This window comes from Cyclopterus lumpus, chromosome 15 (genome assembly GCF_009769545.1).
Source record: "Cyclopterus lumpus isolate fCycLum1 chromosome 15, fCycLum1.pri, whole genome shotgun sequence".
NCBI classification, from domain to species: Eukaryota; Metazoa; Chordata; class Actinopteri; order Perciformes; family Cyclopteridae; genus Cyclopterus; species Cyclopterus lumpus.
Genome location: NC_046980.1, coordinates 20,937,343 through 20,962,915, shown reverse-complemented (window position 1 = coordinate 20,962,915; position 25,573 = coordinate 20,937,343). Strand labels below are relative to the sequence as shown.

The following is a 25,573-nucleotide window of genomic DNA, read 5'->3' as shown; positions in this document are numbered from 1 at the left end:
TTTTTTGGGGGGGATTTCCCACCAGAGACAAAAAGTGATGACTCATGTCGATGCTGACAGTTGGGATTTTAATGCGGTGCGAGTGGATTTGATGCCTTCGAACTGTAGCTCACCAAACCAACTCCCTCCTGTGCGTCTCCCCCTTCCTCCTCTTTCTATGGATTTGCCTCACCCCTCGTCCTCGCTCTTTCTTTGGTGTTTTCTCCGCTCGTTCTGTCTTTCAAATGCTGCTGGCTTTCAGGAAATGTGTGATTCTCAGTAACTGATATCATCACTGCCCCCTTCTCTGTCTCTCCAGTAGTAATCTCTGTACACAGATTCTTCATATGAATGCAGAGGCGGAATGCATTGGCCAAAATACAAAACAAATAGTGCTTATAGTTCATATCAGCCCTTCTCGCCGTAGAACATACTGCTTCTCCTCGTGTTTTATTTATGTTTGCCCCTACAGTATGAGGCTCTCTATTACCAGCTCATAGTTTACCACACGCTCAGTGCTATAATCCCCTTATAATTGATCCCAATGCATTTCAGGTAAAAGGTAATGAGCATACCATGTGCTGCTGCAGGCTTGATGGACATGTGGATGCAAAGCATATCAGCTGGGATGAAGGAAGGCTGGTGTGGATCCAGGGACAACCTCTGGTTCTGAGAAGTGAAGCCAATTCAAAAGTGTTTTTTCAACTTGCATTCTCTCTACTGACCGGCAGGGGGCGACTCCTCTGGTTGCAAAAAGAAGTCCGATTGTATGGAAGTCTCTGAGAAAATGTCCCAATTTCTCGCTTATTTTATTGCGGCTTGAACGCACAAGATAACTATGGGCCATGTCGTAACCATTTAACAAAACTCATGGCAAATTTGTCTCAGAGGGCTTTACAATCTGTACACATATGACATCCTTGACCCAGGACCTCACATCGGATCAGGAAAAACTCCCCAAAAGATAGAAAAAAAACCTTTCACAGGGAAAGAAGTGAAGTAATGACCAGCAGTAAACATTGCAAACATGAGCATGGTGTTCATTTAGTAAATTGCAATCCATTTAAAGTAAAATAGACCATAATGCTTTAGGGCAGAGCTAGCTTGTGATTGACAAGTCTCTACCGCTAACAGAGCCGTATACAGTGTCTCCACCACACTCCTCCGCAGTTCAAATATGCTCACTTGCATCCACTCGTTGCAAAAAGCAGAGATGGCGACGGCCAAAACTCAAGGCTTCAAAAAAGGCAGTCGACAAACCAACGGGTGACTTCAAGATGACTAATTCTACTTCTTATATGCGTCTATGGGTGGTGTCAATGAGCCAACAACAACAGCCTTCCCCTTTGAAAAAAAATGGACCAGCAACTGTGTATAGCCCACAGGAGGGCGTTCGCCGGCTCTAGTCGGGGTCGATTCGAGCTCCGAACCCCGTTGCCATTCGCACCGGAGTGGATGTTCAAGAGCACGGTGGCTGCGGGATGATAGCAATTACCACCAAATGGAAAGAAAGTGGGCGAAGAGGAGTGCTTGAGAACACACTTAGCTCTGTCACGCACACTTGATTTATTTGAGTGCACAGACAAATACACATACACTTGTAATTGGAAAAATACCTAAGGAAGACTATGTTTGGCTCACGTTTTAGATGAGACAAAGACCAGAGTGTGGAAGACTGAAGAGAAAGGAGAGAAACGGAGAAGAGAGCAAGCTCCGAGATATAAACAAATTAAATTAAAGATGGATAGAAGAAACGAGATGAGAAGAAAAACAGAGTAAGAGAAAGAGAGAGAGAGAAAGAGGAATGGGGAGCGGGATGAGCGAGAGAGAGAGAGAAGGGACAGATGGAGAGAGCATCAGAGCCAACAGCAGAGCTAAGTGGGTAGTGTGCTCCCCAGACAGCGCTCCATATGGCCTGGCAACGCCATACACAGCCAGGCAGCACAAACACACATATACACAGCGTGTATCTACGCAGACACACACACACACACACAGCATGTATCCACGCAGACACACACACAGCATGTATATACACGGACACACACAGATACCCGAATACTCCTCGACACAAACAATCACGCGTAGTGCGTATTCACACATTGCACACATTGCACACAAAGAGCTCGGGCCACTCTTTAACGTAATCTGTTGGTGTCTTCATCTTTTGTCTCCTTTTTTATTAAGTGGTCGTTCAAAATGCGACATTTAGTGTCCAAACTATTAGTGGTGTTTGCGGCAGCGACTCATCTGACGTGATAATTCTTTATTCGGTGATCCAAGATGTCAATCACGAAATCGCCAACCTCAAGGCTTCAAAATGGCAGTCCACAAACTATTGGGTGACGTCATGATGACTATGTCCACTTCTTATAAGCAGTTTCTGGTTGAGGCAACAAAACCACCTATCTAAGTTTAGCAAAAGATTGTTGTTTTCGTTAAAGTGACCACGGGCCCTAACTTCAATAACCAAGTTACGTGTAACGAAAACGTAAAAGTTGACTTCTCGTTTCACGTTGGGGTACAACCTGTGCTTGTGTACAACTTATACAAGCTTCCTCCAGCTGCAAATGATTTGTGTGATTTAGAAAGGACATGTCAAGAAATGGATCTATGCTGGTTTCTTTTTCATTGCTAGCAACTCACACCTTTGTCCAAAACGAGACAGCGCTGATTGTAGCCGAGCCCAATAGCTGCTGATAGTTGTTTGCTCAATAACTTTATTTCCCTGTTCGTGTCCAATTTTAACAAAATCTTAGCATTATTTATGACTTAAATAAAACAAGTTTGGCAAACTGAGTTAACTAACTGCTTGCTGTTACATATCATAAGTAAAGTGTACCAACTCCGTCTTGACAAAGCTTGCTAGCTTTCTAGCATAACAAAGCTCACTAGCTTGCTAGCTTCACAAAGCTTGCTAGCTTCACAAAGCTTGCTGCTTCTAGCAATTAATTCGACATCCACTGATGCCAATAATAGCTAGTAATAATGCTGGTAGAGAAAGCTATTGTGAAACGTATAGCGTTAATTTAAATCTCTTTTTTGCTGGTTGATTTAAAGGAGATGCCTCAGATACTGGAGAAAAATCTTGGGTATGGATGCCATTTCTTGCCATGGGCAACGTGGTTTTGCATAAACTCACACACACACATCCAAAAATGTAGGCTTGAACTGCCACGTGTCCTCACAGAAGCCAACCCCAGAATGTATAATCAAAAACGCACATCTGAATAGTTAAATATTTGGGTCCAGCCTATTTAAAATCAGTAAGGTTGTCTGACTGCTCATGTTTGTTCCATCACAATATCGCCAGGGTCCCAAATCGCACCAATTAACTTGATGTGTACAATATTATTGGTGTATTTTAAATAAGCATCATGAACGTGTAAAACGACAGCATGTATATTTTGCACTGTGTTCACACTATCAATTCATAAAATTCCTATTCAGTAAAGATGAAACTCTCTCAAGCGGGCAGAAATGTAAGTGAGAGTGTGTCAAGTCCCTCCCCCCCGGATCCCTGCTGGAGCAGAGGCTCATGGGAAGACCAGGATAACAGCCAATCCCTGAAGGAAGTGAGGAAGTGACTCCTCGACAATCCCAGGGGGTCGACAAGGTTACTATGGGGCTGCTGGGCCGTCGCCACGGTAACTTGCTTTCAGGGGACACCTGGCGCCAATCGCATTTAGCGACGTGGAGTGTAAACACCTTTACATCGCATTACACCCGCGTTGCCTTTACAGAAGCGTGGGGGCTTGCTCTGCCAACATGGGGGTCGGAGCGGCGACCAGAAGATCTTATGAAGCTGTCCTATTCAACCCATTTCATGTCTTTGTGACCACAATGCACTGGAATGCAAAAACAACCGCATTATAACCGTAAAAGAACGGATGGACCTTCGAGAGAACATGCGAGAAAAAATAACGTGGGAAAGAAATGCTTGTTTAAAAGTGCTATTAGTAACACAAGGACGTTAATGACACACATTGTTGCATATGGTGATTAACTACAGCTGAAGGATTACATGTTCCCCTGCAGACTCTGAAACGTCTGCAACTCCTGGGCTTATTATAAGTTCAAAAGCCCCCGAGAGACGGACTCAAAAGTACACAGTGGTCAAGTTTAGAACAAGCCGTTCTCTCTCCGAGTGCTTTGAGATCGCCAGCAGCTCCATCAGCGGCTCACCAGAAGTCCGTTTTGTCTCTGCTGAGCCGATCGACCTGACGAACGTCTGGCAAGAACTGACCGTCAGCAGCCAGGTTTCCCCGCCCACTTTATTTCCTACAGACTGAATAATTCTCTGAATAAACATTATGCCTTGAGACACACACAGCAAACAGCCTGCCATCCAGGGTTTCCCTGAGCTTTTGTACTAATTGAAATGAGTAAAGGACCAAAGCTCTCTATTATGAGATACGGATATTGAAGATGAAAATGTGCCTCCGTTTATGTGGATGTCAAGTCAGTGTTTATGGTTAGTGTAGTCATTTGAGTAAGCAAAGTCCTCAGTGTGCGCTATACTGACCCAGAAAGCTGAGTTCTCCTACTCACAAAGAGTGCCTACATCTACCAGGATGCATTGCGAGCTAGCTTCTAATGCCGAGAGGGGCCCCGTCGGCCATATTCTCTTGCACGGCTAATGCAGCTTTCGCCTCTCTCCGCTGCATTTCTTCACCGTGTGCTCTAGCTTGAGTAAATACAGCTGAATGACCGAGTCGTAAAACCCTGCAGTTCTTCCTTGCCTCTCCAACTGATGGGCTCCTGGCGCATTTTTTTGTTGTTGCATTTTTACGTTATCTAAAGGCCACCATAGGTTCACCTTTGGAAAGAGAGGGGTAAGCTCAGGGGTATTCAGTTGGTTGCAATCTGCAACCTCACCACTAGAAGCCACTAAATCCTGCACACTGCTCCTTTAACAGAGACAAGTCAAGTCAATTGTATTCATGAAGACCAACTCCCATGAATGTGCCTCGAGGAGCTCAACAGTCCTCGTGGTTTATAAAATCACTTCATAGACATAACTTTATCTCAGTCCCACCTCAATGGCCTCTGCAGTAGGACTAATGCAGGATTACTGAATGTATAACGTCTGGTGAATAATGTGGGGGAATACTGACTGGAGAGGCACAGATTGTATAATGATATAAACAGGGGGCCATATTGTGGGATTCCTCAGAGAAGCAGATGTGCTCCAGCTGACTTCCTCTGTAATCCCACCTCACTCTCTGATCCAACAACTCACGTGCACACACACACACACACACACAGTGCACACAAAGAGAACATAAACAAGCTTTATCCTTCGATCATTGTGCCATTGTGCGGCAGGGAAGAGGAAGAAGAAGAAAAAGAGAAGAAACTACTGGCTGCAGAGGTCACTGCGAATAGAAACTTGTGGAAACAAGCCAGCGGTCGGGACAGACAGTGTTTCAAATATCATTTGCAATTCAAGTCCATATTAGCAACCACTGATCATATAACCAGACACACACACACACACACAGCAGTGGAGGGAAGACGATCATTGAGCCTAGAAGAATGAGTTTATGAAGAATGGCTCCTGACCAACCCATGGATGGAAGCGCTCCACGGTCTGCACGTTTAAAGGAATATGGAAGTAAAGACGTTGGCCCCACTGAGTATATTATATAATGTAGATTTGCATATGAAAGTGTACTTTAAACAATGACATCAATGTCATCGAAATTGTACTGGGGTTAAATTAATATTTGGAATATATATGTTGATGAGGAATTATTTTTCTGCCTGTAAAATAGCATGAAATACTACAGCACCCATGAATCTCAGGAGCCATGGCTATAAATGTGTTGCCGCTGTGACAGGATTCGGAGAGCTATTGCATTCTGATCGTTTCGCTGTCACGATTGCTCAATCTCATATGTTCATATTTTTGGATGTCATATTTCCAGACACGCTGCATGATGGTTGGTCACACACACACACATCATATGGGTGAACGTGATGAATGCTGGTCGAGTGGGTTCGGGTAAGCTTACTAGAAAATATGGATTCAGACAGGCGGGTCAAAATGTAAAAGCAACATTCAGAGTAAGTTGCGTAACATTAACGAGTACATACTGTATAAGTATATATACTTATATGTTACACTTGTTTTCTTCTGGGAAAGTAAAACATGTTGGATAAAGTGGGATATACTGCAATTCACTTTCGGTTGGATTTTATTCATCCAGTCACTCTGAGGCTCTTTTATTTAGACATTTTGTTGGAGCATGTAAGGGGGCGAGGTCCTGTAACTAAAAAAACGCGACTGAATTAATAACTTGTGAATTTTCAATGAAAGAAAAATCATACACATTTTGAAAATGCTTTCAATTATTGTTCTTGGGAAGAAAGATCACCTGAATCGGAAAACATCAGCCGGAGGTTGGCCCTGGTTTTAGCTCATGATGCCTATCCACATCCTGAAACGGCTCCAACACCGTGTCCCCTTGCAATATCATTTGGTCAAATTAATTACTTTTACAACTTTCTGTGACAGATAAAATCCCTGACACTGTGCGATTAACTATTAACACTAAAAAACTGCCTATTATTGTAGTCTGATTTAAAGTGGGGAAATGATTGCAGGGATGGAAAACTATCACATTTTTGGGTGGGGGTCTGCCATGAAGCTAGCTTGAGCTTGAGCTTGACGGACTTGACAGGCTTTGGCTCGTCCAAGGAGTGTTAAAGAAACATCTCAAATGAAGAATGAAGGCATGGCACTTCGAAAAGCTCAACTTTTCCACAAACCGGCGCACAAATCTTTCATGATGAGTTCAACTTTAGTGAACGTTTGCATTCCATGCTGGCTTTCGAGAAAAAAAGAGAGCTAAAGTAGTAAACAGCGTTTACAGCGTATGAGCACCAGTCATTTTATATCACTCTGCTCGTCCAGATTATAAAATGCTTCACAAAAGCGGCACAATTTGTCGACACTTAAGAGACAGGAGTCCATGGTACAACCGGCCTCTTGAATAAGCTGCGTCGTCCTGTTAGTGACCAATTGAGCTATACAGTAGCAGCCAGCTAGCTAGCTTGGTGAGCAGTAGAGGCTAGTGTAGCCGGCTAGTGTAGCCAACTAGTGTAGCCGGCTAGTGTGCGGTTAGCTCTCTTGCCACAGTTGTTTTTTGGGGGGGATTTACTATGTGAAAGTAGAACTGGTTACTTAAATACTACTTACTTCAATATCACAATATCACAATGTCACACATTCTTCGACTGTCTTTCAAAGGTGATTTCTGTGAAATCCCAGATACAAGTGAGAAGACGTTTAACTGAATTGTGTCGCATGCGCACACTTGATGGAGAGTCATTCCTCCAGACGAGCAGCTTGGCAGGAGAGCTGAGCGAACCGTGAGACATCCAGCGCATCTGAATCCAGCCTGAGACAATTCTACGGAGGAGGCGGACAACATTAGCTGATCTCTAATGACGCAACCGGATCTGGACCGGACTTATCACGCCGGCCATGTCCGTCTTTACTGCAAAAAACGCTGGACAGTGACTGTGTGTGTGTGTGTTTAACAGGATATTAACTCACGTGTGGCTTTGATGAAATATTTTTTCAGTGACACAAACTGAGGCAAATATATAAATCTGAAAAATTCTAAATGAGGTGTTCAACTTAAGAGTACCACACAAATTCCATAATATTTGGCATGAGTCACGCTTGCGAAAGATAGGTACCAGAACACGAGTGTATCTTTTTATACTGTTGAATCATCCAAGGTGTGAAATAGATTTCACAACAATAACATGAATGTGAGGCAAAGGAAGAGACTGCAAGCTCTTGATTGGAAGTTGTTTTGGGCCATTAACACTCATTTTAAAGGGGACATAGCGGTTGCTCAATGCTTGTGCACACACATATGGGCATCTGCGGTGCCTACCCATTCTGATCTGACAGGTCGCTGCCGCTACCAAAGACGTATACAGCTTCTATACATCCCTCCTCCTTATTCCAAATATGGTAACTTCTGTTGCATCGGCAGTAACTTCAGATGGTGACAGCGAAATCGCTAAACTTGAGGTTTCAAAACGTCAGTCCACAAAACAAACGGGTGACATCACGATGACTACGCCCACTCCTTATATACAGTCTATGGAACCAGCGCACCATATTTTTCTCGCTAGACAATCAGAGCAGTCTAGGCTTTTTTTTTAGGGTGGGGGTCTTAAAAAGATAGGCGCTTAAAAAAAAGTGTTTCAGCAGAGGATGATTACAGGTCCATTCAGTAGAAACTCCAAAAACATGTATGAACCTGAAAATGATTATGATATGGCCCCTTTAAATTGACCAGGTGATAACAGAGTTGGTGGTTGACAAAGACGACTGCTGCCACTCACCGGACGTCATTTTGCTGCGGAGGTTTCTTCTGCCCAACCAGGTTCACCGTTCTTGCTTGGATAGGCTTCTCTTCTCTGAAACACATGGTTAGGAAGATGTTAAAGACTCTTACGTTTATGTAGATTTGTTTTTGGACAGTATGAAGCTCTGACTTTCTGCCTCTCTTATGTTAATATGAATTTAAAATAGCTGAATATGAGTCAGACTAGTCAGTCCAGACTGCCAAGTTAGCCCTGGGTTTAATTTTATTATGCTAAGCTTTCCTATGAGTAACTGCTTGCTTTCAAATGTCAATATTCTCATATCCTCATAAAACCTTGTGCATTAAGGCACTAGTTGGCTCTGATTATGTTCTCCCTCTTCATGAGTTGTAGCAGAGCTATGATTTAAAAGCATAGAGGCTCAGTACAGCTATTTTGTATCACCTGGGTTTGAAAGACATTCTACTCGCTCAGCCAAACGGGCCAAACCAAATGAGCAAACTGACGTGCTCATTTAGACTCTTGTGTTCCTTTAGGCGTTGAAGACAGGCTTTAAACAACAATGACGTGCTTTCGATATGTCCACTGACACATTCGCTGTGCGATTGGAAACCGTCTCATCCATAAACATGAACGGTGGTCTCGGATCAGTCAGATCACAGAGGGAACGCAAGAGAGAAATCCCCGGCAACGCCCACGATGCCTAAAACAGACATGTCTTTTTTTATTGGCAACACTGTGGGTACCCCTCTCATTACATATGCTACTTTTTAAAATTAGGTTTAGGTTTATATTATAACTGGAGTTTGGTGTCTGAATACAAGATTAAAAAGGACGACACTAGTAGCTTTTATTTTGCGGCGTCTGGATTTTTCTGATTTTGGTTTTGTAATCCGACAATTTGTTGGTATTTCTAATCGTGTTCAAGCGTTTTAGACGTCCATTGGTTTCCATTCACTTGAAATGCATATTTAAAAAAATCTATTAGCTTGTAAGGATAAAGTTCCTGAGAAAAATATAAAGGCAGACTTCTTTGTGATGGATCACACAAATTCCAGCAGGAGTTTGCTAATAGATTTTCATATTGTGTGAAAATGAATGGAAGCCAAGGGATGTCTGAAAATGTAAGACTAATGCATTCAAATGTCTTAAATACAACCAGTAGGGTTTACAAACGGTAAGCTGTGATATTAAATCTATGTGATTTGGACCGCCGTCAGCACCAAAACTGACCTTATTAGATACAATTGCTTAGGCATTGTTATGTCATTATAAAAATGATGTGCTTTCCAATCCCTGGGGTCATGATACATAACATAAATATGATCTGAATCTGTTCCACACATGCATGTTGTGTAATTTAGAGAAAAAGACAAGACTCGGTAACATAGATCTGCGCAATGGCAAAAAACTGGCGATACGACATGATGATACCAGGGGTTTCCCATTCAATATGTTGTGGTATATTGCAATACTGAAAGCAAGGCCATATATCGTGATTTCTTTTAGCACATTTAATTAAAAAAAACACAAACATATCCATAAAAAAACGTTTAGAAATATCTAATCTGAACAGTGGGCTCTGCATTTATCACAGTGCCCGTGAAAACATCCAACATGACAGCACTACTTATTGTGCAATCTGATCCACTGTCATGTAAACTGTAAATGAAAAGTAAATGTTGCTTTTGAGAACGGATACCGTATCACAAAACATAATAAAGCAAGTGTATCAATACCTTCTTACACCCCTGCTGTATCATTAGATTCCCTACGCTGAGGTATCACTAACAGCTATCAGGAGGGAACATTTGGATTGATGCATCCCCAAACCTTTCCCTTAAAGGTCGGATTAATTCTTTTCTCAGAGAGATTCAACTCTTGACTATAAATACCTGACTTTAAGTTGTTGTGTTTGATTTTCTGAGCTGTTTCCCAGCTCTCTGGAGTTGATCTACAGATAACAACATACATTTTATTGAATCACGATTTAGCATTTTATGTAGATCCGCTAAAATATCTCAAATAAAAAAGTACAATGCATGGCAATGTACCCTTAGGTATGTAGCACATCTCGCTCATCTACACGAGGAAACAACAGACGCAAGCAATACAAACATACTTGAGCTTTTGCAGCGGATATATCTATGTGTATTCATTCCAGAGAATAATACTGACATTAAAGGAACAGTTCACCCCTAAATCAAAAAACACTTATTTTTCCTCTTATCCATAGTGCTAACTGTCAATCTAGATTGTTTTGGAGTGACCTCCTTCTCTTCAACATCGTGGGACCGGATGGCATTCAAAGCGGCAATTTAAAAAAAGTAAACTCAACAGCAATGTCTTTTTCTAGAATTGATGAACCGGTTACTCAAGATAATTCACAGACCTTGTTGTGAGCAACGTGGGAACTAGTTTATTTTTAACAAACTATACCCGCTAACCAAACTGAGTAACACAGCTAGCTAACCTAGCGCCACTAAGCTAGCTGACGTTACAGCTGGGCCTGACGAGGACGCTAGAGAGCCTTCTAGCTACATTATATTAGAGAGAAGGCAGATATCTTTACGGCCAATATCTCCAGCACTTTGCAACTCACACCAAAACAATCTAGATTGGTAGCACACAATGTGTACTTCAGATGTTGGGGTGAGTTTTCCCATTAAAAGATTGCAATGCAATGCGAAAACGTACAGCCGCTGAGTTTCCGGTTGCATCAGTTCCGTGCAGTGACCTGCTAAACTGCTTGATCACTTAAATGTACCAATAAATGCACAAGTCTTTGAGGGGAATTATTATGTTCCTCGTGCAGTGAGGGGACGCTCCTCATGGATGCTTTGTTATGTGGCCGGGGGGAGCAGCTTTACTGTACTCTGGTCCTGTACTTTCCATTTATGTAACTGGGATTTAGGCTTTTAAAAGAAGGGAGGTCATTTACAGTGTATCCATCTGTCTTTGTGTGAATCACACGCCACTTTATCTCACAATTTATCTCCCGTTACATCACTATCGCTGTGGCTGTACACCAACAGGGAGTGATGCGTACACATATCCTGTGATCCTGCATGCTTTAACAGCTGACAACGAGCGTAAGAGCAGTGCATCCTCTGCCTCTCTGCATTACAACCCACACGGCCCTACTGCTAGTACACTCACCATGCATGTATTAGTCAACCAGTGCAGTGCAGATCGTAAAGACACGAGCACACACACCGCTCTGCAATCTCCATCCAAACAGTGATGAGAGGGGAGGGCGACGGGGGGACGGTGCAGAAGGCAATATAGGTTAAGACATGCATGTGCTGACAGCCTGCCTTTATTTTGCAGCCGCCACGATATGAGTGAATCCACGGCCTCTCTCTACTGAAAATGATGCATAGCCACTTAGAGCCGGAGCGCATGTGTTGGACATTTCCTTCTTTTAGATGCAATGAATCGATCTTCCGTTTCCAGCGCCAGGCTATCAGTCCGGCGCACACAGGGGCTTAAAATAGAACAGGGACGTTAAAAAAAAAAAAAAAAAACTAGAGGAGCGCATCGCTTAGGTGGGCTTGGTCTATATCTTTCTATCTGCCCCGTCTGTGTGTGCAGCTCCAATGCAGAGGGGAAAAAAAAACGCGGGGGAAAAGGCATCGACTTGATGCGTTCTCTGGGTCCTGGAAGGAAGCGGGGGCGGCGGTTGTGGGTCCGTTTTCTTTCTTTTTTTTTTGCACCGGATTCGGGGGTGACAAATCAAATCTGTAGGAGGCCTCTCTGCATGCATGGAGGAGGATGCACGCCATGGATATAAGTCACTCCTGATGGAAAATGACATTACACACACAGGCACTCCCCCCCCCCCACCCACACCCCCTGTTATAGGCCTACTGGTTCCATAACAGCCTGTGCGAATTGCTCCTCTGCAAGAGCACTGGCCTACATACAGCGCATACGGCTGAGGAAAAAGGCTCAACCGCACCCCAGGAGCTGAAGACAGCAGCTGTTGAGATTGGATGCTGCACAGATAAAAGCCAACCGGGAGGGTTCTACTTCCAACTACCCCCTCAAAGCCGGGGCCCTTCTGTGAGCGCGGCGTTTTTCCCCGTTGCATCCGTGAAGATGAAACATCCCGGGGAAAAAAGTCAGAGCCCTCCGCCGGCTCGACTCGGGCTATCGGTGTGAATGACATGCGGTGACATTAAGGGAGACAGGTGCCGATGAGGAATCAGTTTTGTCATCTTGAGTGGAGTGTGACGCCACCGATGATGATGATGATGATGATGATGATGATGGGCCGCGCAAAGGGTGTCACGCCCCTTTCATCCTTCCCACCATCCTTTTCTTCCTCCCTCCTGAGCAAAGTTACAGCCTCTCTTGCAGGAGTGGTGGAGGTGGACCTGGTCTACACTGCTTGTTCTCTCTGGCACCACAGCTGTAGCCTGCATGGGCCTGTAGTGAGTGACTGAGTGAGTGTGTAGGGGGGGCTGCACGATGTGGACACACACACACACACACACACACACACACATGGGCTACACACACGCATGGTCAGATACAGTGGAGTGATGCTGGAAACATCTCATCCACAAGAGAGAACGGAGGTGGACCTTCAGAACGGATTTAGCCCAGGCCCAGTCTCTCTCTCTCCCGCTCTCTCCCTCTTTCTCTCTCTCTCTCTCTCTCTCTCTCTCTCTCTCCTCTCTCCTCTCTCTCTCTCTCTCTCTTTCTCACACACACACACACACACACACACTCCCCCTCTCTCTCCTCCTTACTTTGTCATGGCCTCCTCTTTCGCCTCCTCCTCCCGTTGCCGAGCCAGCACAGCCATGATGATCTTCCTCTCATCCTCCGTCAGATGGCTGAGGTCCGGCTCCGGGATGGCCGGGGTGACCGGTGGGCGCGGGCCGCCCCGAGGGCCCACCGAGGCGAACATCTTCCCCACCACCTTCCCTCCCTCCCTCTCTCTCTCTCCTACTCCTCCCTCACCTCCTCCTCCTCCTCCTCGGGATCACGGATAGAAAACCCACTGGCGGAGCCCACGGATCACGACATGGCCCACGGACAAAGCGGCGGTTGGAGCGACTGATGCGGAGTTCCCATGGCGGCGGCGGGGGGCACCCAGGGCGGCGGCGGCGGCTGCAGCGGCAGCAGCGGTGTCGGTGCTAGCTGCGGTAGTAGTAGTAGCGGCGGCGGCGGTGTAGCGCTTCGGTTCCCCGGTTGCCGCTTTCAGCCTCTCCTCCTCCCTCTCGCTGCTCCGCTGTCTTCTCCCCCCCCCACCCCCCTCCCACCGCCCGCCCGCCTCTCCCCTCCGCCACCTCCGTATTACGGGGAGCCCATATCTCCGGCGGTCGGTCAGGATGATGGCACACGGGCGGGGGATCTCGCCTTCCTTCCTTCAGGCGGGTGCAGAGAGAGGTGGGTGCGGGGTGAGAGAGGGGTGAGGGGGGGAAGGGGGGGAGGGGGTCCTCTGAAGGCGGCTCAGGTCTCCGCTCGGTCCGGTGGTCCGGTGGTCCGGTGGCCCGGCTGCGGGGCGAGGCGGCGACTTCTTGTTTTGCAGCGCCGCCGCTGATGGTGATGCTGATGCTGCTGTCAGGGAGACGGAACCGTCAATGGGACCGCAGCCCCTCAAGCGCGTTCACTTCTCCTGCGGCGGGAGCGCGCATCTCTCATTTGAGAATGGGGGGCTCCACTCACCGTTAAGATGCGCGCTCACGCCAGCCTATCAGCACACTCAGTAAATAAAGGGTTCCTCGAGGGTGCATTGTGGGGTTTGTAGGACCATAACTCATGGACGTTTGGTCCCTTAGGACTATTTATTCTTTGTTTAGTCCACCACACTACAAGCAAACACATGCACTGGTCAATTTTGAGATTTTTGACTATTTGGCTTCCATAACATCATCGTCTTTTTAGTGGAAGGAAAGCATCCAACATGTTATTCATTTTTACTTTATTTTACTACTTTGTCTATTTTAATCGAGATTTCTACTGAATTCAGAAGGGAATGCCTCATTTGCATATAGAAATATAAAAAGGTAAGTTATCAATTCAGTTTATTTTGTGTAGCTCAAAATCACAAATTACAAATTTGCCTCAGAGGGTTTTACAAACTGTACACAATCGACATCCCTGTCCTCGGACCTCACATAGATGTCATGTGAACAGAATGAACAACGTTACAGATTACAATGCATTCAATGAATATGTCAGACATTATGAATAATGAGAAGTAGGCATGGACCACGATCCAGATAACCGCAATCCGTGTAAACAGAAGGAGAGAGGAGGGGAATCAGCAGGGCCATGGCAGGAGGCAGGAGGCCGGCCCTTGAGGCAGCAGGCACGGCCAAGGAGGCAGGGCCAATGAAGCAGGAGGCCAGCCAGGGCAGTGCCAAGGGGCAGGAGGCAGGAAGCAGGGTCAAGGAGACAGGGGGCAGGGCCCAGGAGCCAGGATCGGCTCCAGACATAGCCACGACCAATGAAAACCTGAGAGGCGAGAAGGCACAAAGACTCTGGGGAAGAAGTAGTGTTTGTAATAAAGATAAATTAATTCATACAGAAGGAGATAGAGAAGAGGAGAGAGGAGCTCAGTGTATCCTAAAACGTCCCTCAGCAGCCTATAAGCCTGTAGCAGCATATATAGGGGCTGGACCAGGGCAAACCTGATTCAGCCCTAACTATAAGCGTTATTAAAGAGAAAAGTCTTAAGTCTACCCTTAAATGAGGTGACCGTGTCTGCCCCCCGGACTGAAAGTGGAAGCTGGTTCCATAAAAGAGGAGCTTGATAACTGGGGAAGTTTCATGGTGGTATCTATTTGTTTACCCTGTTCACCTCTAGTGTCTTCAAAAAGTATGTACATTTACTTCAAAGGCCGTTTTCTGGATATTAGTCTTTCTCAAACTCACAGTATCATTCCTCTCTATATTCTGAAGGTATTTACTCAGGGTTTTTATATATCATTCCTAGCCTGGTTTATATCACACTTCCTAAAAACATGGCAAAAGTGATAAAGAGAGAAATCCCATCTGTAAAACCCTTTGACTCTAAGAAAAATATTTTAAACCATCTTTCCGCTTGATAAGCTATCCAACATTTGCAAAAGCATACAAATCCAGAAAACAAAAAGAAACCATGGAAAATAAGTCATTTGCGATTAAAGTCTGGCTTAGTTTAAAGGTGCTAAATGATCATTTGCGAGCACATCCATTGCCTCCACGCGGCTCTCGGCATGGCCGTGCCTGTCTTGCGGCTAACGGCACTAACAGCGCCTGCATGGGGGAGGACCCGAGGGCGGTCACGACGCTTCCTTGACGACTGCATCGTTCCGGATGACGTTATCAGCTGGGGGGCAACCTCCAATATGCATTTGTTTGATGCCAAATGATATATGATATATCCATTCTCTGAATATTGTGAAGAAAACCTTTAACCGTTAATTCAGGAGGCCGAGGACCAATAGAACATTAGTAGAACAACATGCAGAGTGTAAAGTGATGAGACTGAGACTATAATCTATAAAAAAAACTATAATCAAATGGAGACGTAGGCACAGTGAAGTAGGTCAAAATAAACTGTCATTGGTAATGTGAAAGAAATTGTGAATGTAAGCCTGAAGAACCCCTTTCCAGTATGGTATGAAACCCTTCGCAGTGTGAGTGTTTGCACCCTCCTCCTCCGCCTCTTCTCTCCCACCAATCATTGCGTGTTAGGATGACGCGCATCCCCCTTTTTTTCTTTTTTCTCCCTCCCTTCCGCCCTCCCTCTCTCTCCCTCCACTCCTTGCTTCTGTCCTTCCTCCTTATCCACCCCCCCCCCCCACACACACACACACACACACACACACACTACTTCCTCATGCTGAAAAACATTCTGAATGGAGCCTGGGGTTTACCACACATACAGCCGTGCACATGTATGGCTATAGGGTGACATTTACAGTATGTCAGCGTGCAACATTTTAATTACGGGCCGTGTGGAGAGAGGGGCCCCCCGAAAACATTACAATTCACACACACACACAACACTGTGCCACGTGTAAATCAAACAAACCGCATCAGACTAGATAATTAATTGTGTCACATTCATCTAAATTTAGAAATTTAGAAGCTATTTTTAGCCAGAAATCCAGATTTGATGAAGGCCGATGTCTGAAATGCATAAAATTCACTGTCGACCATGATTGGGTTTGGAAATTGACAACAAATTTATACAATTTATATCCTGTGTATCAAAACTAGACTATGCCACGTTTGTAGGACCCTTCAAGGGACCCTGCAGGCCCCCTACACACACTGAACTGTAAGGTCCAGGTCAACAGTAAATCTTGACTTCTTATTTCAGGACCACGGTCAGCTCACTGAACAGCCGCAGAGGGGAAGGGAGGAACATGAACGGAGAGTAGCAGTGCAGCTGCCAGTCTGGAGCCTGCAGGGCCATGTTGCCCAAACCCTTCATCATCATCATCATCACCACCATCATCATCATCGTCTCATAACATGCCCAAACGGACAAACAATTCCCTGACTATTACTATGGGCATGCAACAAAGCATACACTTGGTTGACTTGTTCAACAGCTTTGACCCACGGGAGGTTCTTATTTAGGGCAGCGATGCTCAGGGAGAGTGCCAAACACTTCACACATCCAGCTGCAAATGTCTCATTTTCAATTCTTGACTTTCTTTCAGATTTATCTCACTTTTCAAGAAGGCTTCGAGCAGTTCCCTTCATCGGCATCGGCAGTTCTGTAAAGGCATCCGGCATGCTTCAGCGACTTTGTTTCCATGTACGTTGGAATAGTTTTGACGACATCTGCTGTTCTGCATGCAGTCACATATTCAAAGACATTCTTCCCCGAATTATCAACTTGTTGTTCATATATAATGTTTAACTTCCAATCCATCCTGTGCTTTTGGTTATCGGATTGGCATTAAACCAAGCAATCCAAAATAAAGCGTATGGCAATTTTGACGTTGTAGTAAAAGAAAAAAGAGGTAGACCTGTATTTTAAAACAAAAACAAAATATTATTACTTCTAATACTCCAACTAGCAAATATGAATAATAACAACTAGTTATTATTAATAATAACAATAGTAATAATAATTACTATTATTATTATACTGAATATCTTAAATGATGGTATAGTAAAAGGTTGACCTCTTCCTTAAAGGGATTTTTCAATTTGTAAAGAAAGGGGGACAATATTAATGTTAGCATTCCTTAGTAAAATGTCTATATTAAATGTAAAATTCAGCAAAGGAAGAGAACAAAATATTGTACTTAATTAAAAATATGCAAACATTCTCTTTCATCTCACTTTCATCCAATAAAACATACTTTAAGTTGACTGCTGCGTGTTAGTCTGTATTTTATTTTGAAATTGTAAGTGTCATATCCCGGAAACGATGGTGCTCGTCGCCGTCTTTATGTTGGTGTGATTGAAGCTGAACGCAAACACTGCATGTCTTCAGGTTCAGCAGGTGCACTGAGAATGTACATACAGCCATTGTTTTCTTTTTTTGCGGTTAATTGTTGGATTTTACACGTAAGGTGACAGTCCGCAGTCACGTGGCGTTACCTTGTTATACCGCGACAGCCCTGATACAAAATACCGTGACATCTGTTTATTCCCGTTTTCCTCGGCGACACTGAACGCAGCCTTTTCCCCACGCGTGTATGTTGTTCAATATAAACACAGCTCCCTTACGCGACTCTCGTTTAATATATATATCCTAATATATAGAGTTATAGTGCTTCATCCACTTAATATATATCCACTTAATATATATCCTAATATATAGAGTTATAGTGCTTCATCCACCTAATATATATCCACTTAATATATATCCTAATATATAGAGTTATAGTGCTTCATCCACTTAATATATATCCACTTAATATATAATATATATCCTAATATATAAAGTTATAGTGCTTCATCCACTTAATATATATCCACTTAATAGATATCCTAATATATAGAGTTATAGTGCTTCATCCACCTAATATATATCCACTTAATATATATCCTAATATATAGAGTTATAGTGCTTCATCCACTTAATATATATCCACTTAATATATAATATATATCCTAATATATAGAGTTATAGTGCTTCATCCACCTAATATATATCCACTTAATATATATCCTAATATATAGAGTTATAGTGCTTCATCCACTTAATATGTATCCAATTAATATATATCCACTTAATATATATCCATTTAATATATATCCACTTGATATATAATATATATCCTAATATATAGTTATAGTGCTTCATCCACTTAATATATAATATATATCCTAATATATAGAGTTATAGTGCTTCATCCACTTAATATATATCCACTTAATATATATCCACTTAATATATCCTAATATATAGAGTTATAGTGCTTCATCCACCTAATATATATCCACTTAAAATATAGCCACTTAATGGGGGGGGGGGGGGGGGGGGGGGGGGGGGGGGGGGGGGGGGGGGGGGGGGGGGGGGGGGGGGGGGGGGGGGGGGGGGGGGGGGGGGGGGGGGGGGGGTAAACTGTCAATCAAGCTGCAGGCGTAGTATTAGTTCACTGGTCTCACGGTTAGAACAAGGTCTATAAAATAATGTTTATGTGCATCAATAGACACAACACTGCCCTCAATCTGAAACTGGATCCTTTTGAAGTCAAAGTCCACCAGTGGAATGATCCGGTAGGCCGGTCAGAGGTAAATATTTAACTTTTGACCCCTCTACCTTCTAACATATTATTGCTGCTTTTCAAACCCCCTCCTGTAGGCCTACAGTGAAAGGCTCGGTGGATCCCAAAGTCTCAAGGTCTGGACCCAGGCAAGTTAAAACCACGTATACCTCCAAACTTTGAATTGTTCTGATGATGACGATGTAATGCACAAGGAGTACTTGTGATATGTTGAGTAAATGTTCCTAATATACTACATACTTTTAATTAAGGACTTTAACTTGTTTTTTTCACACACTGATAAAAGTGATTATGAGAAGATGCATGTGTAACACAATTAAATCTATGATATTAACAATGAAAATGTATGTTTTTATCCCTACATGAAAAATTCTAATCCTGGACTTGATTTGTATTGTTTAAGTGACAAAACATTGTGCATTGTCTTCCTTAACAAGCTGCGTAATCTCAACAGTCAGAAGTCAACAAAGAACAGCGAACTGAACTTCAAGGTAAGAATAAAGCTAGGTTAGCAATGTAAAGTGAGTTGGTTGGACAGTCTTTACAAGTGGCCTTAAACTGCCGTTAGACGTAACCTTGTAAAATAATGTTTTTTTTAAAACCCTGAAATGTCCATTGATGTTTAGCTAGCTAATGCCCAGCTAGCTAATTAACAGCTAAGGTAATAATAATGCACGGTAATGCCGGTGTTACGGTTTAAGAAGCGACCGTGTTAACTGGCGACTTTGAACCAACGCGTCCGTTGTTGTCATAGTTAGACAGCTGTTGAAAATAGGAGGAGAACGTGTAAGTTAGCTGCCCTAATGAATGCAGCATTGTTTAATTTGTATAGTATATATTATTATGTATATGAGGGGGGTTGACACTAAAGCGGTATTCACGAGGACCGCTATACGCGCAAAGTCGCCAGTTAACAGGGTCGCCTGTTAAACCGTAACACCGGTTTAGCTGCAAGCCAACGTTACAATGGGCAACCTAGAAGAAATGTAGTGAGGGCCGTACATTGGGCTTTGGGTTGCCAACATCGGGCAATGACCTAGACGACCAGTTAGTCAGAAAATCAGAAGGGGCTTCTCCCCCACCTTCTCCGTGACAAAAACTCGGCAAAGTGCGCTGCTTTAATCCGGCCACGGAGCCAGATTCCCGGCTATACATTCGCCGGTACCCGCGGCGGATCTCTGAAAGAAAAGGCTGATCCTCGGATATGCATTGGCCGTTTCCTTAAGTATTTCTCTGGGCTTAAATGGACGGTTTTAATGGAGCAAACTGAGACGATTTTTTGACCGACATTCACCGTGTCTGGGGCGCCGTTTTGAGCGAAATAGGCGGAATTAAACCCCCTGACCTCCACCGAATTGTAGATCTGCCTTCTCTGCTTACCCAGATCCATCTCCAGGCTAAATTTGCCGAATTTAACCGGGAGATCTCTGCCTATTTGCGTCAAAATGCCGCCCGTGAACCGATCTTAAATATACCGTAGAGGTTTTTCAGATCTTAAATACACCTTCAGGTGATCTTTTTGGAGCCAAAAAGGTCCTCAAGGTCCATGATCTCAAGGTCAGCTTGCAGACCTAAAGGCCAGACAGACATTGAAGGATGGCAGGGAGTTTGAGTGACGTCCCTCTTGTCTGATTTCTCAGGTTTTCATGTTTCTCAGTTTACATTACTTCATCTTGATTTTTGATGCTTGTGTTTTATTTTCATTAGTTATCTGCACTTTAAAAAAAAAGGCACAGTCAGCTCAAACTAGTTGTTGTTACCCAGGGTTGGACAATATTTTCTGTGGAATAATATGTGAATGTTATGACATTTATATGATTTGCAGAGAATAAATGGTTTCAATTTGATCATTTGAATGGCTTTTTCTATAACTGAAAACATACATTTTCTAACAAAGGTATTATAACTTGTAATAACTTGATATGATATGTCACTAAAAATATCTTGCTTGATCTACTTAACCAAATCGAGGCACCTTTTTGCATACAATTATTATGTAGAAGAAGCAAAGCTCTTTTTTGTATTAATTACTCAATGTTTTGGATGCAACTAATTCTTATTTTAATGTATATCTAACTTAATTTTGTAGGTTAAGTCAACACATTTTTGCAAGTAAAGTGTACTACATTTTTCTGATTACGTTACTTGACTTTTCAAGTAAAGTCAACTTAATTTTGGAAATTATTTCAACTTAAATTAGTTTGCCAATTGAAGTTGACTTTACTTGAAAAGTCAAGTTGACTTCACAAATTAGGTTGACTTAACTTGGAAAATTGATTTGTTGCATACAAATAATTAAGTAATTCATACACAAACCAGCTTTGCTTATTTTATGTAATACATTTATGCAAAAAGTTGCCTTGATGTTATTAAGATCAAGCAGGATATTTTTTTCAGTGTGTTATGAGCACTTTTTTGTAATTGTGCGTGATTATTCAATAGCTGATGCAAGGAAAGCTTATTTACAGATGTTATACAATGCATCAAAACATCAAAAAAGGGAAAGGTTGAATAAAATGCCAGAAATCAAATTCAACCACCAGAGCATATTGCAAGAAAATTAAAAACCTCAAAAACAGATCATCACATACTGGACAGGTGTGATCGTTTTGGCAGAGAAATTAAGCTTAAACTCTATATGCCTCGACCAGGTGATTGACACATGTTTCCAGTGGTGGTGGTCCACGGAGGGGCGGGTCAAGTCCCGAAGGAACGCTCCGAAGGGTCCAGCTTGGGGGTGCGCATGGCAGCCCGCGCAGGGTACGCCATCCTCCGGGGAGGGGGCAGCAGCATGGACGCCGTGGTGGAGGCCGTGAGCCAGCTGGAGAACGACCCTTTTTTCAACGCAGGTATATGTACAAAAAAAACATTTTTTAAACACACGTGAACAAAAATCAAAAATATGAATGCTTTGCACGTGTTCCACATGTGTTTTTCCAGTTCATTTGCACGTGTTTGGTTTCACATACTTTGCAGTAACATTCCATCTGTGCCACATTATTATTAATACTTTCCAATACACTTATTTTTTCTAGTTTGTTTATCGTAGCTCTTAAAGATCATGTGTCATATTCAGTTTTGGGTCCAAGAGTTGAGTTCTCGTTCTAGTTTCGTACCACCATCAGGCAAACACTTGTATACAAGAAATATCTAAATGCAATGACCAGATTGTTTTTAAATATATAGATCACATACTCTTTTTTTTTTGGAACTCTTTAGTTTATTACATTTTTCCCCACATAGCGTAACATATAAAAACATACACTTCACATTGAACATAAAGGCACACATTAAGAAAACATAGGAGGGTTCTTTTAATATAATGTAAGTTATGCTTTTCATATTTGCTAACATGGGATTTGGTGGATAAAAAAAATGATCCGACTGCAACAAAAGTCCAAAAATAAAATAAAGATTACAAAACTGAATCGTAATTCATTAGAAAAGCTTGACCAACATCTTCCCAATTCCAGAAATGTCTCAAATAGGCCCTTTACCTTCCCCTTAAAATGAAAGTCAGTTAAACTGACTTTCACGTACTCTTGAACGCTTTTACGTCGAATGTCACAAGATATTCTTTGTCCCAGAATGAATGATTCAAACCATCTCTTGACGTCCAGGTCGTGGGTCCCTGCTAAACATCAAAGGGGAGGTGGAGATGGACGCCATCGTGATGGATGGGAAAACGCTTGGCTGTGGTGCTGTGTCTGCTGTGCTTAACATAGCCAACCCCATCCGGCTAGCAAGACTGGTGATGGACAAGGTGCGTACATTTACGCCTGGGATGGTCACGGCAGAGAAACCAAAATAACACGCTTGTTTGTCTTATTTAAAAAGTATCCGTGAAAAAAAAAAAAGAAGAAAAAAGTGACCTTGAAACCCACTTTGTACAAACAGGCTGTGTAATCGCTTCTAAATGCGTGCTATCGATGGGAACTGTGATACTCTATTTCAGACAAGTCACGTGTGTCTGACGGCCGAGGGTGCCAATCGGTTCGCCCGGTCCGTGGGCGTCCCCGAGGTGCCCCCCGAGTCCCTCGTCACCGAGTACTCCCGCATGTGCTGGGCAAAGAACCTGGCACCCGGCACCAACCGCGGGGATAGCCAAATGAGCCAAATGTGAGACCAAACCCGTGTGATTTGTGTTGTCTGTTGACGGCGGAGCAGTTTGGAATTTTTGGGGGGCTTGGATGGCGGGGGGGGTGTTCTTCAGAGGCCCATTTAAGCAACTGGAACATCCTCAAGGATGGCAGGTTTTCCAAATCAAGACGTGGGGAGGGGTTCCCCTGGACGTAACGAAGTACACTCCGCAAATCTCAGAACCTCTTGAGTGAATATGTTTTGGAACATAATGAGCTCCAGGATCAACAATGGAGAAAGAGAAGAAGGTAGAACAAAGAGCAAGAAGAAAAAAAAGGCGTCTCTTCACCCGGTTCTCGCCGGTTACAACTCGGTTACCAGGTCATCAGGTGTGTGTGTCTGTGTCTGTGCAGGGGGAAGATGGGCACGGTCGGAGCAGTGGCAGTCGACCGCCAGGGCAACGTGGCATGCGCGACCTCCACCGGCGGGGTGGCGAACAAGATGGAGGGACGGGTGGGCGACACGGCCTGCATAGGTCAGTCCTCGCACTCAGTTTGGAAACACATGGGAGAGAGAGAGAGAATTTGGGGGTGTTTTTCGTTTCGTGGACGACCTTTGGCCGAAAGAATTTCGATTTTCGGTGTTCAGTCAGGAGAGACTAACCGAGCCGGGTTAATAGCGGACTATGAGATCTCATGTTTGCGGACAACATACTGCACAACAATGCTGACCCCCGTTGCGTGGGGCAACCTTTGATTCCTTTGTGGAGCGATAATGAAATGCACGTTCTATTCTAAATCAAAAGGGGGGGTCTTCCAATTGAAAACCAGTGTGATGCAGACCAATTTATAGAATATGTGATGTCAGAGCCACACAGATGAGCCCACTGTTGCCGTAGTCAACACACATTGTTTGTTTAGCTTCAGGCCTGTCTGATCTGTCACTGACAGTAACAGAGTGTCACAGTCTGGACTCAGTGGCCACTCTGAGACACACGTGCAGACGCACTCTCCCATCTAGTGGCACAGATGTGTAACTGCATCCTCTTACCGCCGAATTTATCGCAGCATGTTTTGAATTCTAAATTGTCACTGTGTGCAGGGAGCGGAGGTTACGCTGACAACCAGGTGGGAGCTGTGTCGTCCACAGGCTACGGAGAAGCCATCATGAAGGTTAATCTAGCCAGACTCATCCTGTTCCACATGGAGCAAGGTAACACACACACACACACACACACACACACAGTATTTCTGCAGGTCACAGAGAACACTTCCCCGTATTATTTCTCCCCTCCAATGTTCTCAGGTCAGTCGGTGGAGGCTGCCAGTGGTTTAGGCCTGGCCTACATGGAGTCCAGAGTGGGTGGGCTGGGCGGGGTGGTGACAGTGGACCCTCAGGGCCACTGGGCCGCTCGCTTCTCCAGCTTGCAGATGGCCTGGGCCGCCGCCCAGAAAGACACCCTGCACTACGGGATGCAAACCGGGGAAGACTTCACGCACAGCATCGATGACCCACTCTGACGCCAGACACGTCACTTTTTAATAGATTACTATCAATATGTTGTTATCTTATTGATCGTGTGAGTTACCTTGGTAAAGGAACCCACAGACAGTTTAAAGGAACTGTCTATAGAAATAAATGTGCTTTTATAGGAACTGTCTATAAATACATTTGCTTTTAAAGAAACTGTCTATAGAAATACATTTGCTTTTATAGGAACTGTCTATAGAAATAAATTTGCTTTTATAGGAACTGTCTATAGAAATACATTTGCTTTTAAAGGAACTGTCTATAGACCAAAAGATGCTTTTCGGGCAACTTTCTTTAAAGTTTGAATCATAAACAAAAATCAGTTTTTGAAATGACGTTGACAATAAATAATTCCTCTTTAATAGTAGACTTGTGATGTCTTTATCTTGTGTGAAAGTAACGTATTATTTGTGCGTCCATGTGATTTTGTAATTCGCTGCTCATCAGATGATGAAGCTGAAGCTTTGTGTTAGGAAAACACTGGTTCTTGACCATGGATGCCATCTAATCCCTGACCATTGTGAGCTTCACGCTTCATTTACCCAGAAAGCCTGTGTGTGGAGGTGCGTTTCCCTCTGGGAGCCACTAGATGGCGGTGTTGAAACACAAGCCAACACTTAAAGCACAGACTGTGATCAGGTTACATTTTAAGTGAACTCTCTTTGCAGTTTATATGTTAATGTTTTGACAAGAAAGAAGATTTTTACAGATGCAGTTGAAGCAGAAAGCGTTGTCTGTGCCTTCAGAGTCTGGATCTTATTATTTTTATAGCGTCCACGAGGAAGCTACGAAAAATGAGTTTAAAAAAGCACATTGTCTTCTACTGTCTTCCACACTGTCTTCGGCTGTATTCAAGTAAAGGCAACACAAATTTAAAAAAACATGTGCAACATATTCATAATGAATACATGTCAGTAGGCATTCATTTAAAAGAC

General features: G+C 43.6%; 2 protein-coding genes across 3 annotated transcripts in view; one reads left to right on the top strand and one right to left on the bottom strand.

Annotated features, from left to right (window-relative positions):
* LOC117743833 (regulating synaptic membrane exocytosis protein 1-like) overlaps window positions 1–13,249 on the bottom strand; it is an 82,009-nt gene extending 68,760 nt beyond the window's left edge. Inside the window, exons 1-2 of the mRNA XM_034551723.1 lie at window positions 13,089–13,249; window positions 8,350–8,424 (exon numbers count right to left, since the gene is read on the bottom strand). Of these exons, the coding sequence (XP_034407614.1) occupies window positions 8,350–8,424; window positions 13,089–13,249 (236 nt within the window). The remainder of the gene's footprint in view (window positions 1–8,349; window positions 8,425–13,088) is intronic.
* Window positions 13,250–19,103: 5,854 nt separating this feature from the next.
* On the top strand, window positions 19,104–25,003 carry asrgl1 (asparaginase and isoaspartyl peptidase 1). 2 transcript variants are annotated; one of them, XM_034552337.1, is made up of 8 exons: window positions 19,104–19,156; window positions 19,483–19,519; window positions 21,680–21,877; window positions 22,649–22,791; window positions 22,984–23,147; window positions 23,522–23,643; window positions 24,210–24,320; window positions 24,414–25,003. In XM_034552337.1, the coding sequence occupies exons 3-8, from the start codon at window positions 21,691–21,693 to the stop codon at window positions 24,626–24,628; spliced, it is 942 nt and encodes a 313-aa protein (XP_034408228.1). In that variant the 5' UTR covers window positions 19,104–19,156; window positions 19,483–19,519; window positions 21,680–21,690; the 3' UTR covers window positions 24,629–25,003. The 2 variants fall into 2 exon arrangements, with proteins under 2 accessions (XP_034408228.1, XP_034408229.1); XM_034552338.1 differs by having other exon boundaries at window positions 19,107–19,156; window positions 19,466–19,519.
* The last annotated feature ends 570 nt before the right edge of the window (window positions 25,004–25,573 follow it).